Source organism: Misgurnus anguillicaudatus, chromosome 3 (genome assembly GCF_027580225.2).
Source record: "Misgurnus anguillicaudatus chromosome 3, ASM2758022v2, whole genome shotgun sequence".
Taxonomy (NCBI): domain Eukaryota; kingdom Metazoa; phylum Chordata; class Actinopteri; order Cypriniformes; family Cobitidae; genus Misgurnus; species Misgurnus anguillicaudatus.
The window spans coordinates 12,026,971-12,042,300 of NC_073339.2; the positions used below are offsets into that span (position 1 = coordinate 12,026,971).

Here is a 15,330-nt window from a genome sequence, read left to right on the forward strand (position 1 = left end):
GACTGAGTAAGATCAAAGATTAAAATTAAAGTAAAATCAAATATTGATGTTCTTAATCATATTATTAGCTGGATTTCACAGGCAGGGTCACATATGTTTCATGTTCTTTTTAATGGAACACAAATGGAGATTCATTAAAAAAAACATACTTCTATGAACTGCTAATTTTCAAACAGCCCATTAAAACACTATGGTCTGTGGTCACTACTTATGGACAGAGCAATGTGAACACTCTCCTAAATATCATATGTTGTCTTAGATGAAAGTAAGATAAAGAGGTTTGGAACAACATGATGGTGAATAATGGCCTATGTTTTATTCTTTATGTGTACTACTCCTTTGATAAACTTTAATGACCCAAGGTGACTCACAACATTAACTACATAGTTCACCTGCAAAACAAGGTTAAGTGCTCGTCTCAAGGGAACAATAGTTGTTAAAACACCATTACTGTAAGATCAAACAACAGCCCTGGTCCTGAATTACTAGGCAACTACAGTACCATCACACGCGAACACACACATAGACACACTTCCATTTTTTGTGGGGACACTAACCCAAACCTAAACATCACAGGAAAAACATAAAACAATTCATCATTCTGTATAATTTGTAAACTTGTTTACTCGTGTGGACCAAAAATGTCCCCATAAGATCAAAAATAATAATAAAAAATAATTGCATTTAGTATGTTTATAAGCCATTTAGTTTGTAAGTGTCCTTGAAAACCATGTTTTTTGTATGTTGTCATGTAAAAATATACACATATGTCCTCGTACACCACATATAGCAGTACCAGCAGACACAAGGGCTCTCACACAAAGCACACCAAACAAATAGGTCATTATTTCTAGACTTAGAACACACAAACAACTTAATAGGTTTTGTCCCAAATGGTTCATTAACAGTGCACATGGTTAAGTGTCATGAGGATGCTATGAGGTGTGTGTGTGTGTGTGTCTTTGTATGTGTGTAATAAACGTATCAAAAAATGTGGTGTCTTCTTCACAGCTCCATACCAAACATACAATCACACCAACTGGCAGCATGTGCTATCAGACTCTGACCTATGCCTGTATGTGTGTGCAGAGGATACCATTTGGTATTATATCAGCAGTTTCTCCATCTCCATCTGCCAAACTGTAAAAATAACCAGAAAACATTCACACTGTATACTCACAGACCCCTGAACCAGTAACAAACATGTAAGATTCTTGACATTCCAGTGCCCATTGCTTTAATAATGTCATAATGAGATCACTGTGATTCAAAGTGAACTCACAGTAAAGGGCAGTTCACATTATAACGATAAATATAACGTTAACTATAACAATAACTATATTAGCGTCCACATTATAACGATAACTTTATGCTAATTCGCTCACGCATGGGGCACTCGCACAAATACTTGCCTTTAATAATGACATTAACAATTATTGGATATTTCTTGGAAAAAAAACTTGCAATTGTTTACATGTCACTGAATATGTAAATATGCTGTTCTTGTTGCATTTGCACAGCGGGTAACCCAGCAGATGTCCTCAACACGCTGCGTTTCGTTTTAGTCTAAATAGTGAATCTAAGTTTGTGTAAACTAAGTTAATATCTTACCTTTTGGCGTAGTCCGTGTGGTAGGAAAAAAACATTACGTAGTGAATTTAACAGCAACTGCATCAGCGCTGTATACCTGAGGTCATTGTATGTTATAGACGGTTATTACACGGCTCTCTGAAATGCTTGATTCTGATTGGTCAGTTGAGACATTTGCAGTTTCGTTCTTTTCAAATAATAACCGCTCCAAAGTAATAACGCAGGGCCGGTACTACTTGTATGTTTTAAATCCCTCCGCGCCAACAAAGGTTACTGTTTGGCGCCATCTTGTGAAAAACACTGGACAACCACAATTAAGAATGGAAAAAGTTTGACATTAATTTTAACATGTACGGAAAAAACAAAACATTTAAACAGTGGATAGAAGAACGAACAACGACAAGACACAGAGAGCTTACTGAGACTGAACTTGACAAAATAGAGCATGACAGCTACGAAGCCAACACACAAAAAAATACAGAATGGGCATTAAAACTTCTCAAAGACTGGCTAAAAGAGAAAAAAAATGGAGACAGACAAGTATGAAGCAGAGGATCTTAATAAGGTATTACGATCATTTTATGCATCTGAGCAAAGTTTCCCGGAAGGATAAAAATGTTAATTTAAAACAAATGTGCCAAGAAAATGTTTCAAATTCATATTTATGTCCAGTTTTTTTCTTATGTGGCAAGTAGCCGATAACTACCGGCTGCCTCTACATTATCCCTTACTTTCATCGGACGCACGTGGGGTGACGCAATACGCGTCTGGTCCGAACTTTACTTCCGGTTTCAGTCTGTCAAGTTGCCTAACTGAACTCTTGAACAAATAACTCGTCGAAAATAAGAAATGTTTTGGTTTTATAGGTAATCTACGTGTTGTTTATTTAGCTTGTTATATAAATAAACTATGTTTAAAGACTTTGTTGTTATTTATTCTTAGAGTTTACCGGAAGTTATGTGTTGACCTCACAAGCCGTTTGTTTATGTTGTTACTGCTGAAACTGTCTATAGACCTCAGCATAGAGCATTTCCAGTGTCATTTCAAGTGCGCGTGGCCGCGTGCACTTGAAGTTCAAATTTGATTTGATTGGCTGTCAATGGTTTATCGTACATCATCAGGTGGGGAACAAAATGCTCAAAAAGTGATCCCAACGATACCGTTCGTTGTATCTTTATCGTTATAGTTATGGTGATAACTCCGCTTTTGTCTTTAAAATAAAATGATTTTCAAAACTATATAGTTATAATGTGAACGGCCCTTAATGGTGAAGACAACAGAGGTCTTTTAAATATAGAGGTGCATCATTTTACAGTATGAATACTGGGTATAATTTTATATACAGTACAGTCATTTTCTTTTTTCTCTCTCCCTAATGATATTTGCGAGTAAAATGTTTCTGTTTTTGATGTCCAGTAAAACCACAGCTGGTGGCTATGAACCTACCAGATTAAAAGTTAGGCGAGATCACAGGATGGTCATTTAAGACGGCTAAAGTAGTAACTAAATAGTCACAGTAAGGGAAATTTTCCTATAGTCAAGCAGAAACCACTACAAAACCTGTAATCGAAAAAATATGAACTAATCCTGTAACATCTGTGCTAAAAACATGAACGACACCAATACTGCAGAACATCTGGGGTTTTATTGTTTTTATTGTATTTGGCAAACATATTTATCCAAATCAACTTACAGTGCATTCAGGATGTAAGCATTATAAACGATATCTAGAAGTCATAACATCATCATGGAGACGTAGGTGGGCTTTTCTGACTGAAGCAATAAGCAACCATCTAGCAACATCTTTTAAACCACCTAGAATACCTTTGCAACCGAACAGCAATGCCCTGGCAACCACCCACAACACCCGAGCATCACAAGATTTGCAAAATTATCACCATGATCTCCTGCACAACACTCTTGCAGGCAAACAGATAGCATACAGATCAGAAATGTATAAGTTACACAACTGTAGACACAACATACATACACTCATGCCCAACACACACAAAGCAACAGACAGTCAAGTGTGTTCCTGGACAAACGGTAAAAATTACAACCTGTAGAGATCAGGTATCTGACTTTGCTTTCATTAGAGTTGATCTAAATTCTTATAGCCAGAAGTGATCTAAAACAAACAGAAACTCAAACAAAACTGTCCATGAAGTGTATCGAATCTGACACAGTGCTCAACACCATGAGTTGTTTCAGCATTCGACTGCATTCAACATCCAACATTTTCAATTGACTCAATTGACAGTGTTTTAAACACAGCCCGGAGTTGCATTGAGAGCAACTTTTGGACCCATAGTGAACGTCAAAACTGAACCAAACCTCACACCACGATCGCCGCTGAGTAGACTGACACGCTTTTTGAAACAAAGCTTGAATGTAAAACTACACTTTTGGGGCCGGTCCAAGTGGGTCCTGGAACTTGGCTCGGACCCAGACCGATGACAACCAATGAACATGAATAAAAGAGTTACCAGCTGTTGACCCAGCAACTGATATGCCTCTCACGATCTGATAATGAAGCACAATGGTATTTACGTTCAAATTTAGCCTTGCGTTTGCCTTAACTCTTGCTTTTAAAGGAAAACACCACCGTTTTTCAATAATTTACTATGTTCTTACCTCAACTTAAATGAATTAATACACACCTATCTTTTTTCAATGCGTGCCCATAATCTTTGTACAGCACGCTGTGAATGTGTTAGCATTAGCCTAGCCCCATTCATTCCTTAGGATCCAAACAGTGATGAATTTAGAAGCCACCAAACACTTCCATGTTTTCCCTATTTAAAGACTGTTACATGAGTAGTTACACGAGTAAGTATGGTGGCACCAAAAAAACAACTTTTGTTTGGGGCCATAGGAATGAATGGGGCTAAGCTAAATGCTAACACATTCACAAAGCGCTGTACAAAGATTAAAAGTGCACGCATTGAAAAAAGATGGGTATGTATTAATGGATCTAAGTTGAGGTAAGAACATAGTAAAATGTTGAAAAACGGTGGTGTTTTCCTTTAAGTTTGACACCCAATATATAGTATGAAATGGTAAGCGATGTAAACTACAACATCAAACTGAGCTTTATAATCACAGATCCCATCATGAATTTAGATAGTAATAAGATTTAAACGACTCCACAAACACTGATATAAACAGCAAATTTGAAATATGCAAAAAACTATTTTTTTTAAAAAACAAAAAGGTGGCAATTTTGGCACAGACAAAATGCAAAGCCCAACACCAACTATCAAATAAAACCTCTTTTAAAGAAAGCACTGTTGAATTTGTCGAAGACAAAGACCTGATTCAACAAATTGACCTATTTGTATAGTCAAGTGCCCTACCTGTCATCAGTTTAAGTTGTAGCCATAGTCTGGTGATGTCGTGGCATAGCAGGGACATTCGGTTGAGCTCCATCCCGTTCAAAGTTCACCTTCCCCGGCCACTCTCCAGTCTCAGGTGTCCTTATCTCTGGGGCTTCATCCCCCTGCAGGACTCATTACAGAGGCTAAACCGTCCGTCAACGCGCTTCACATGCATGTCCCCATCTCGCAACACATACAGGCAGGCAGGCGGACACACAGTCTCCCGGTGTCAGGTTACACCCCTCGCAGCTCTAACACACACACGTGCAGGTAACAGACGGTGCAGCTGGAGAAAGGTAAAGCCCTGGGGCGACGCTTAAACCAGAATGCAATTTTGTTGCAGTGTGTGTGTGTGTATGTATGGCGGAAAGGATAAGCTCTTGCATACGCGCACACACTCTTTAATCGTCCTGCTTTGAACAGGTTTGAGGAGAGAGAGAGAGAGAGAGAGAGAGAAAGAGAGAGAGAGAGACCAGTTTCTCTGTCAGGATTAGTTATAGACAACCAATCAAAATACAAGGCTGGACTGAGAGGCGGGGCACAAGAAACACAATTGTCTACATTATTCTATAAACGTCTATCATGATACTCTGTCTATTAGATAGATAGATAGATAGAGAGAGAGAGAAAGAGAGAGAGAGAGAGAGAGAGAGAGAGAGAGAGAGAGAGAGAGAGAGAGAGAGAGATCATAGATAAAGTTGTAGGGGTGCTACACACATCTAAACAAACACACTTTTATAACAGAGAAATGTTTTTTAGTGTCAGGGAGATCTGCAGGCATTTCATAGGAGTGAATGGGGCTTTACGCTTGTATTCTGCATTCACAAAGAGCCTGGGAAACACACACACACATACACACACACGCACACAGGACCACCTGTTTGTGGCTGGAGTTTGTGCTGGGAAAGTTTGCTGCAATGAACTGTTTTGTAAGCATTCGATGGGACTTTTTAGCAGAGAGACAAAGAGAGAAATTATATTCCATTTCATTTTTTTTAATAATTTGAAAACTAAAGCTTTTTTAAATGCATTCTGAATGATTATTTTTAAGCATGTCCATTACTAATATCGGACATCGACAGCATGTCATACATCCCAATGTGCTTTATGCTATTTTAGAATAATATCACATATAGATTTACCGTCCGTCTGGGAAACTATACTTTGGCTGTGACGTTTGCGATATGCAATCTTCACCTGGAGGCTCTCTCGTAGCCTGAAGGTCATTGGCGCTACACAACAGGAGGACTTTAAAACCCAGGTCAAGTCCCACTAACACTTGCTGGAAATCCCCTGGCTCGGTCCTCTTAGATCTCGTGTCTGCCTATATATACCCACTCCCCGCTTCACACGCTAGAGATTATTTAAGAGAGACTTTTATTAAAGACAACACAATGGACCCTTTCTGTGCCCATTAGTAACATTAGGCCTGTGTGAGAGCTCCTCTGGGCTACATCGAATAGCGAGTATGAACCAGAATAAATCTATTATTATTATTATGAAGTTAAAAAACTGTAAAAAGATTTGTTGGTTCAACTTAAAAAAACAAGTTACATGGTTCTTAAAATTTGTAGTTAAGTCAACTTAAAAAATATTGGTTAACGCAAAAAAGTCCTGTAAAAATTGTTGTCAACTAATATTTAAGTTTAATTAACTCTTTCCCTGCCAGTGTTTTAAAAAAAAGTTGCCAGCCAGTGCCATAAAAGTTTAATGCCTTCCAGAAAATGTTCTTCTTAAAATAAATAAACAAACAATATATCAAATGAAAGAACCGACCCTCTGCTTTCAAACAAAAAACCCTGTTTCATCCTACCTTTAGTAGTTCTCTTTTTATCACCTCTCAAATATGGGTAGGTTTCTTCAAAAACACCCAATTTTGAGCAAAAAGAGAATTCCATTTTTGTGAAGGACTTTTGTGCAGAGCGAACTTTAAAACATACACAGAGTTCTTTCTCTTTCACGTGAGGCGTTACTTCCGGGTTGTATAAGTTACCTGGTGGATAATAGCGGTATTGCAGAAAGCCGGAAATTCTCGTCATTGGCATAAGCCTTTTCTCTTAATTGACGAGTTATCTAATGGCTGGCAGATATCCTGGGTGAGCAAATATATATAAAATGTATGAATTTTATGAATTTGAACTTTATGCAAAGTTTATGAATGATTATATTGCTATTTCATGCATTAATGACAGCACGATTAATCAAACTGCGAAGAAATATAAAGAAAGCGACCACACAATACTAAAACAGTGAATGTCTCCTTTCTGCTGCTATATACTAATAAGTCTGTCTTCACTTAACAATGCATTTTTATTTGCATCTGTACGGTGTTGTTTATTATAAACTCACTGAAGGTGCGGCACGCTTTAACCAAATTCTTTAAAGAGACACTCCACTTTTTTAAAATATGCTCATTTTCCAGCTCCCCCAGAGTGAAACATCCGACCTTTACTGCCCTGGAATCTATTCAGCCGATCTCCGGATCCGGCGATAGCACTTTTAGCATAGCTTAGCATAATCCATTGAATTCGATTAGACCATTAGCATCGCGCTCAAAAACAACCAAAAAGTTTCAATATTTTTCCTAGGAGGCACTGCGTAAAATCATTGTGCCTCCTGCAGCCATGTTACGGCAGCAAAGTATTTGATTATTCCCCCAGAATGAGAGTATAGTTCCTCGCCATATCGGCCTAAAAAAATCGAACTTTTAATTTTCCGTCGGTCTTAGTACACAATGTAACTACAGAAGAGTCAAGTTTTAAATAGGAGAAATATCAAAACTCTTTGGTAATTTTTGAGCGCGATGCTAATGGTCTAATAAGATTCAATGGATTATGCTAAGATATGCTAAAAGTGGTACCACCAGACCCAGAAATCGGCTGAATGTATTCCAAAACTGAAAAAAATAAAATGTTTAACTCTAGGAGAGTTGGAAAAGGAGTATATATGTTTTTTTTTTAAAGTGGAATGTCCCTTTAAGTTAAACCAACTTTAATGTTTAAAGTTTAAAATGTCAAAAATTTTCAGAGGGGTCTTTGGTCACTATTATTATTATTATTGCTTTATTCCATTCAATTTATTCCAAATTGTGCAGTCTCAATTAATATGAGGTTATAAAACTAAGATGAGTAAATAAGTATGCACGTCACACTGACAGACATTTTCAATACCACTTGGCTAAAAAACACTTGAAAACCCCTAAATACCCCAATTAATCTCATCTCATTTAATGGTAACACCTTACAATAAGGTTCATTAGTTAACATTACTGTAGTTAATGTATTAACTAACATGAACAAACCATGAGCAATACATTTGTTACAGTATTTTTTTAATCTTTGTTAATAGAAATAAAGCTTTTAATTGTTTGTTCATGTTAACTAATGTAGTTAACTGATGTTAACTAATGAACCTTATTGTAAAGTGCTACCGTTTTAATTTTCAAAACATCAACAGAAAATTGGTCAGATGGTTCGTTTCAGCAGCTAATAAATGGCAGCCTGTGATTGGTTGAGACGGATGCTGTCCAATCACCATGCAGCGATGAAGCTATGCATCCTACATTTGTTTAAACTTGTCACTGAACACAACATTTTCATGTTTTGTGAGGAAGTCTAAATAGGGAAGAGTCTAAATATGCTGAAGGCAGGAAGAACGACTCAGTGTTTGTTCTCTGTCGTTCAATTTACTGCCCGCCACTCACACGCTTTTCAAACCCATTACGTTGTTTACTTATTACAATACTGTAACTGTCTCTCATATTACAATAAATTCTGTCCGAATAATCTTTTATTTATCACAGTGTAAAGAGAGCAGCAACCAGCTCATACAACAATGACCAAAAACCCATAAAACTGATCTCACATCAGTATCTACAGTGTGTACAGCTGGACTAAAGTATAAATAGACTCAAGGCTTATTCATTCAGATAAATGTGGTGTCCTGTTTGACAGGATACATATGGCCATCCCACATACTGTACAGTAATTCGGCAGGACTGCAGCAGTTGTAATGGGATAAACACGCGCGTCTGTTTCTTTAACTTGGGTCAGACTTCCTCATTCAGGAGAACATGAAACCGATGCTCCAAGCGCAACTGCAAATAAACCGTGTGTAAATTATGTAACATATTTATCTAGCAGATAAATAAAGAGGGTGAGGTAAGAAACTATTTGCGACTGTAATAGTGACAAGCCCTTTCAATAAACATATTTGTTCAAGCATCCCAACTACAGACTTATATAGAAACACTGACTCAACCAATGACACACTCAATCGAGTCGCACAGATTTCTATGAATATATTTTTGGTTTAGTTAAGTAATTGTTGGTATTTCATGCAAGCATGTTTGTGTCACTCATTTGAGTCACATGGATCCTCTTTAAGCATACCACATGATTTTTTGCATCTTAGGCAGAAATCGTCTTTCATAAGAGTCAATTTCTTTTAACTCTTCAGTTATGTTTTAATTGATCCACATTCAGCTTTCACAACCTGGTTTGAAATAATATGACTGTCATTGTATCACGTTTCTGAAATCACTTGAGAATTATTGTGAAATGTCAAACATTTTGTCAGCTTACTAGTCATACGAATCATCGAAATCTTCAGTAAGGTGATTCTGGAGGCAAACGTTACATACACAAACGCTTGTCATGTGATCAGCATCATTAACTCAGTGAGTATTTGCATGGGTTTGGTCAGAGCATTGCATCTAAATATATACACCAACCAATCAAACCCTCAGTCCGCTGAGAAAACAACAAAGATGTGTTTCAGCAGATAAAAACGTTTTGAATACCACCACAGTGTTCATGTGCATGCTGGCAGGCGCTTCTTTTTAGGGATTATCAATAAAGTGCCCAGAAGATAAATAAGGACCCTCCTCTTTAATTTACATGATGTTTGCACAACAATGAAAAATGCATGCTTTCGACTTTTCATGATAAAACAGCAGCGAAGACCAGCTGAAGTGCTTTTGTTTTTTTATTACATTATGCCTAAAAAAACAGGATACCGCCTTAAATAATGTCCGAAAGACAAAAGGTAGTTTTATAATGTCCCAGGAACATTGAGAGACAGGAATACAATCCCATCTAGGGCCCACAGGATATTATTATGACAACATGTCTGGTTTATTGCAAAACAAACAATAAACAACAATAAAGCTACAATCCCTGTAGGGTATGGTGAGGGGGGAGTTCATCTTTAAAATTAAATTAAATTCCAAAGATGAACAGACAAGCAAAAAAATCATGAGATTTCCTGGGATTTTTTGTAGTTTACCCCTTCTCTCGCATTTTCGACAGACATTCTGTCATGCCAGTTGGCCAATCATCTGTCATTAACCTAAATCTGTGCATGGGGATCTCATGTGGACTGCAGTCAGCCGAAACGGTCAGCTGTGCCCTGGGGACGACCAACACACCACACCCCCTTTATCACTCAGATTTAATCAGCACACACGGCTAAGCAAATTTATCATCCAATTCCATGTCTCAGTTATCCGCACATACTGACGGCTAATGCAGATTAAGACTGCAGTGTTACCAAACAATAAGAACTCAGTAGCTGGGTTTCCATTAAAACATGAAGCACATTTTTTCTGAATTTGGTAAAAAAAAGTGAATTAGGTGCAAATTGTCAGTGTTGGGTAAAGTTACTTTTAAAAGTAATGCATTACAATATTAAGTTCCTCCCAAAAAAGTAACTAATTGCATTACTTAGTTACTTTTCATGGAAAGTAATGCTTATGTTACTTTTTCTTGGCTGAGGCTTGACCTCTTTTAGGCCTTGCAGGTGTTTTTTATGACTGAAAAGTTCTGCATTCAGAAACTGCATATTTTATCACAAAAATGTCCAGCTCTGACCTGCCATCTCAGTTTCTGACTCAAACTGTTCCCACACAGGCATGTACGCATAATGTGACTACATTTAGTTTAATTCAGTACATAATTTTTTTTAATCGAATTAATTAAACAAAAAAAGTAACTTGCATTACTTTTCTGAAAAGTAACTCAAATATTAATGTGTACATTTATAAAGTAATGCATTACTTTACTCGTTACTTCAGAAAAGTAATATTATTACTTATTACACGGCGCTCCGGAATGCTTGATTCTGATTGGTCAGTTGAAACATTTGCAGGTTCGTTCTTTTCAAAAAATAACCGCTCCAAAGTAATAACGCATAGCCGGTACTACTTGTACGAGTAAAATCGCTCCGCGCCAATAAAGATCAATAAAGATTACTGTTTGGCGCCATCTTGTGACAAACACTGGACAACCACGACAAGACACAGACAGCTTACTGAGACTGAACTTGACAAAATAGAGCATGACAGCTACGAAGCCATCACACAAAAAAAATACAGAATGGGCATTAAAACTTCTCAAAGACTGGCTAAAAGAGAAAAAAATGGAGACAGACAAGTATGAAGCAGAGGATCTTAATAAGGTATTACGATCATTTTATGCATCTTTGCAAAGTTTCGCGGAAGGATAAAAATGTTAATTTAAAACAAATATGCCAATAAAATGTTTCAAATTCATATTCATGTCCGTTTTTTTTCTTATGTGACAAGTAGCCGTGTAATAAGCGGGATAATGTAGAGGCAGCCGGTAGTTATCGGGAAATAAGCCCCTTCAGTGTGATACAAGACCCTCCGCTTCGCATCAGGTCCTGATCACACTGTCGGGGCTTATTTCCCGATAACTACCGGCTGCCTCTACATTATCCCTTACATAATGCACGTTACTTGTAATGCGTTACCCCCAACACTGCAAATTTTTGAAGGCACTAGCAAGCAAGGTCATTACGACGATGTCGAGACCCATATGGGAAAGACAACATCGGCTGATACAGCTAGACGATCAGTGACATGGGCTTAATGTTCGCTATGTCACAATTTATCCGGCAAATGCGTTTCCATCTCCCATTGTTCGCATTTACTCTTTTTCCGATAAAAAACCTCACCTTAAACCATAACTAAACCCTTGGTCAGAGCCTGACTCCACCCACTGGCAATATTTAAAAAATGCAAGAAAAGTGGGCAGATCCCAATGGAGAAAGAGCGGACAAACTAAGCTCTTAGAAAGTGTGTGGTGAGATCGTAACAAGGACATGGTGAGCTTGAACCTGCTTACGTCACGAGTTATTTTTTGGACCCAACATCCAATAGGAAAATTCAACTGCAGTAGCCACCGTTCAACCTGAAGAGGGCAGCACTCAGACATTTTTACACCAAATATTGTAGTATTGATACACTTTATATCCAAATGTCAAAAAACTTACTAAAATCAATGAACAGCACTAATAAAGCATCATTCTTACAGATCATTAACTAAAAAAAGTTGGTTTAGGGTTTAGTTACTCTTTAAGCGAGCATAAAAATGTTTTATTTTAAATTTGGCCTTCAATCACTCATTTCTTATGAGATACTTCAACATGTGCATAAAATCAGTGTGATGGAAACCCAGTTACCGTGTGCATGCGCATGTCACTTCAATAATAAAACCTGAGAAATCAACATGGGGATCAACATAAAAAATAGAAATAATCAGATAAGGAAGTACTTAATTCTTATCTAAAGAAGCAGTTTCACACACAAGAGTGTTTTTGGGACATTCCTTTGTTTTTCTATGTAGAAGTATTCAACTTAAAAGGTTTTAAACCTAATAAAGCTCTTGATTAAAGGAACCACAAAATGTCATGCACACCATAGTCAACACACAAGAGGAACAACCAGCAGATGCAGAAATAATGACTGTCAGCTGATTCTGACAAATTCTTGACATCAAACACAAACAGCTCTTCAAATACAGATATTGCACTATTTAATGAAATATCAATAGAAATATTTGTATATATGTAAAACCATCTACAAATACAGTCTGCTGAAGACTCTGAATACAGATGTAAAAGAGGTAAGTCCACAAGACCATAGGGTGTCTCCTCCTGAACTTAGGAAAATAAACTTCATTAAGTTAAAGTAGCATAAAAACATGGATCTGATAGGGTCCGATACAGAAAATGCAAATACGGTTAGGATACTGAAAATACTGGAAAAAAAAATATAGGTAATTACCTATACTGGGTTGTATGCATTTGACCCAATCAAATATGGCATCCGCAGTAGATCTGATAGGGTCTGATAAAGAAAATGCAAAGGTTAGGATACTGAAAGCAAAGACCCTCTTCAGGGAAGCCTGCAAGCTTAGCATAGCAATGCTGCTAACGCTGCTATACGCTGGGAAGGAGACCAGAAGGCATTTTTAATGAACATATTAAAATGTAATCTTAAATTCTGGCAAGAAACTGTTAAATGTACACTGTAACTGACTGTCGTTACACTATAAATGCCTGCAACATTTATTAAGGGCGATTTATAGTCGTGCGTAGGTTCTACACCGTAGCTACGGCGTAGGCTATCCGTAGCCTGTGCGTAGCTCTGCGTAGCCTGACGCGCACCTCGCAAAATTTTTAACAGCGTGTCAGTTCTACGCGGACCGCAAGCGCTGTGATTGGTCCGCCAGAACCCCTCCCGTCAGGTAAAAAAAAACTGTGTCATAGGTATTTCCGTTTGTGACGGTGAAAACAAAGATGAGCCAAGTTGAGGAGTGATTTAACTCAAACTGCATCAAAAGTCGCTGTTTATTTACTACCATCATTGCTGGTCTTCTCAAAACACACACAACAAGTTGCTGTTTCTTCTTCGTTTGTGGGTTAATTTGCCCGGTTTCTTCTTCTCTCACGGTCGCACTGCTACTGTGGTTACACGTGTGGATACTGCCCACCAGCGGTCGCGCGTGTGTTTGCACGTCGACGCGGACGACGACGCAAACGTATAAATGAAAACCAACGCGGAACCTACGCCGTAGGACCTACGCACGACTATAACTAGCCCTAATGCAGGGTTTACACCAAACGCGTTTTGGGCGTCAAAATCGCGTCTACTGCGCCTAGTTTGTCGCTTGAACACTTTGAATGCATTCGCGCGTGTAGAGTGGAGTAGACGCGCGGAAAAAGCAAGCATTTGACGCGCGTCCGAGGCAAAATCCGCTTCTTGTGGGAGGGGCAACTGCTGTGCGAGTGTCTGTTTGCAAGATGACTGATATTATTTGTGCATTTATCAAGAAAGGTACCAGTTTGTATTGGGTAACCTTACTATAGGGGGAAAATAAACGGCGCGGGTCGATAAACGTCACGTGACTCAAAAGTGAAGTGTGTATTACAACTTACCAGGTTGCCCAAAGTCCTTACTGACACTCATATAGTTTCGAGTGACTGCTTGAGTGAGTGACTCCGGGTGGGGCTGCCACCACAGCAGCAGGCAGGCAGGCTCCTGATTGGTTAACGCAGCGCGAAATTCCCCCAAAGATCAAATTTTTCAACTCGGGCGTCAGCCGCAAATTCACGTTAAACACAAAATGCACAATAGAACCATTTGCGCGTACCGCGCACAACGCTCAATTCGCGCCTTTCGCGCGAACTTCACGCGCGAATGAGGCGGAAACGCGTCTTCCGCTCCGCGCCGAACGCCTCTTCCGCGCCGCGGGACCTCCTGACGCGCGTCAACGCGTCTGCACATTGACTTAACATTGAAATCACTCGCGCTTCACGCCTCTACCGCGGTTGGTGTAAACGTACCATTACTGTTCATTATTGACTGTTTGTTTAACTTCGTTAAATGGGTTGTAATTACCTATACTTGCATTTGACCCAATCAAATATAAACATAATCTGGGTTCATTTAAAAAACGTCTGGGTTCGTCCCTTTTCGACCCAGCACTGTGTTGAAAATAACCCAGCATTTTTTTTAGAGTGCATAGTGTCAGTAAAACCAACAGCCTAGAGTGGCCATTCGTGCCAGTTCCGCCGGACACGTCCCGAACATGTTTTCGGGTTCGTTTTCTGGAAGTCGCGTTGCTCGACCGCATACGTCATCACATTTCAGTTAAAATACATTAAAAAATTAAGATTTATTGCTTTTAAGACGTACAATCATTGTAGTTTCATTCTTACCTTGATATGTACTGATTGCTTTTCTGAAATGAAACCCAAAATATTAAACCTTGATGATGTATGCGGTCGACCAACGCGACTTCCGGAGAACGAACACGAAAACATGTTCGGGACGTGTCCGGCGGAACTGGCACGAATGGCCACCCTACAACAGCCGCACGGCAAGATTTGCCTGAATACACTTACAGTACTATACGCTATACAGCATGCTGCGTTTCGACAGAACTAAGTATGCTAAGTTTGTTTGAAGAAAAGATATTTACTAAGAGCAAATAACCCTGATGAGAAACCACAAGCTGATGGCTCAAGTACATACTGATATTAGTGAATACATTGGGAA

General features: G+C 38.6%; 1 protein-coding gene across 10 annotated transcripts in view; it reads right to left on the reverse strand.

The window, feature by feature from the left end:
• mcf2la (mcf.2 cell line derived transforming sequence-like a) overlaps positions 1–15,330 on the reverse strand; it is a 97,237-nt gene that overhangs the window by 65,353 nt on the left and 16,554 nt on the right. The window contains exon 1 of one of the 10 annotated variants that reach the window (XM_073861271.1): positions 4,947–5,350. The exons of the other annotated variants lie outside the window; for them this stretch is intronic. Within the exon in view, the coding sequence (XP_073717372.1) occupies positions 4,947–5,019 (73 nt within the window). The 5' untranslated portion in view covers positions 5,020–5,350. Of the gene's footprint in view, positions 1–4,946; positions 5,351–15,330 lie in introns of those variants that run through there. 10 annotated transcript variants of the gene reach the window in all.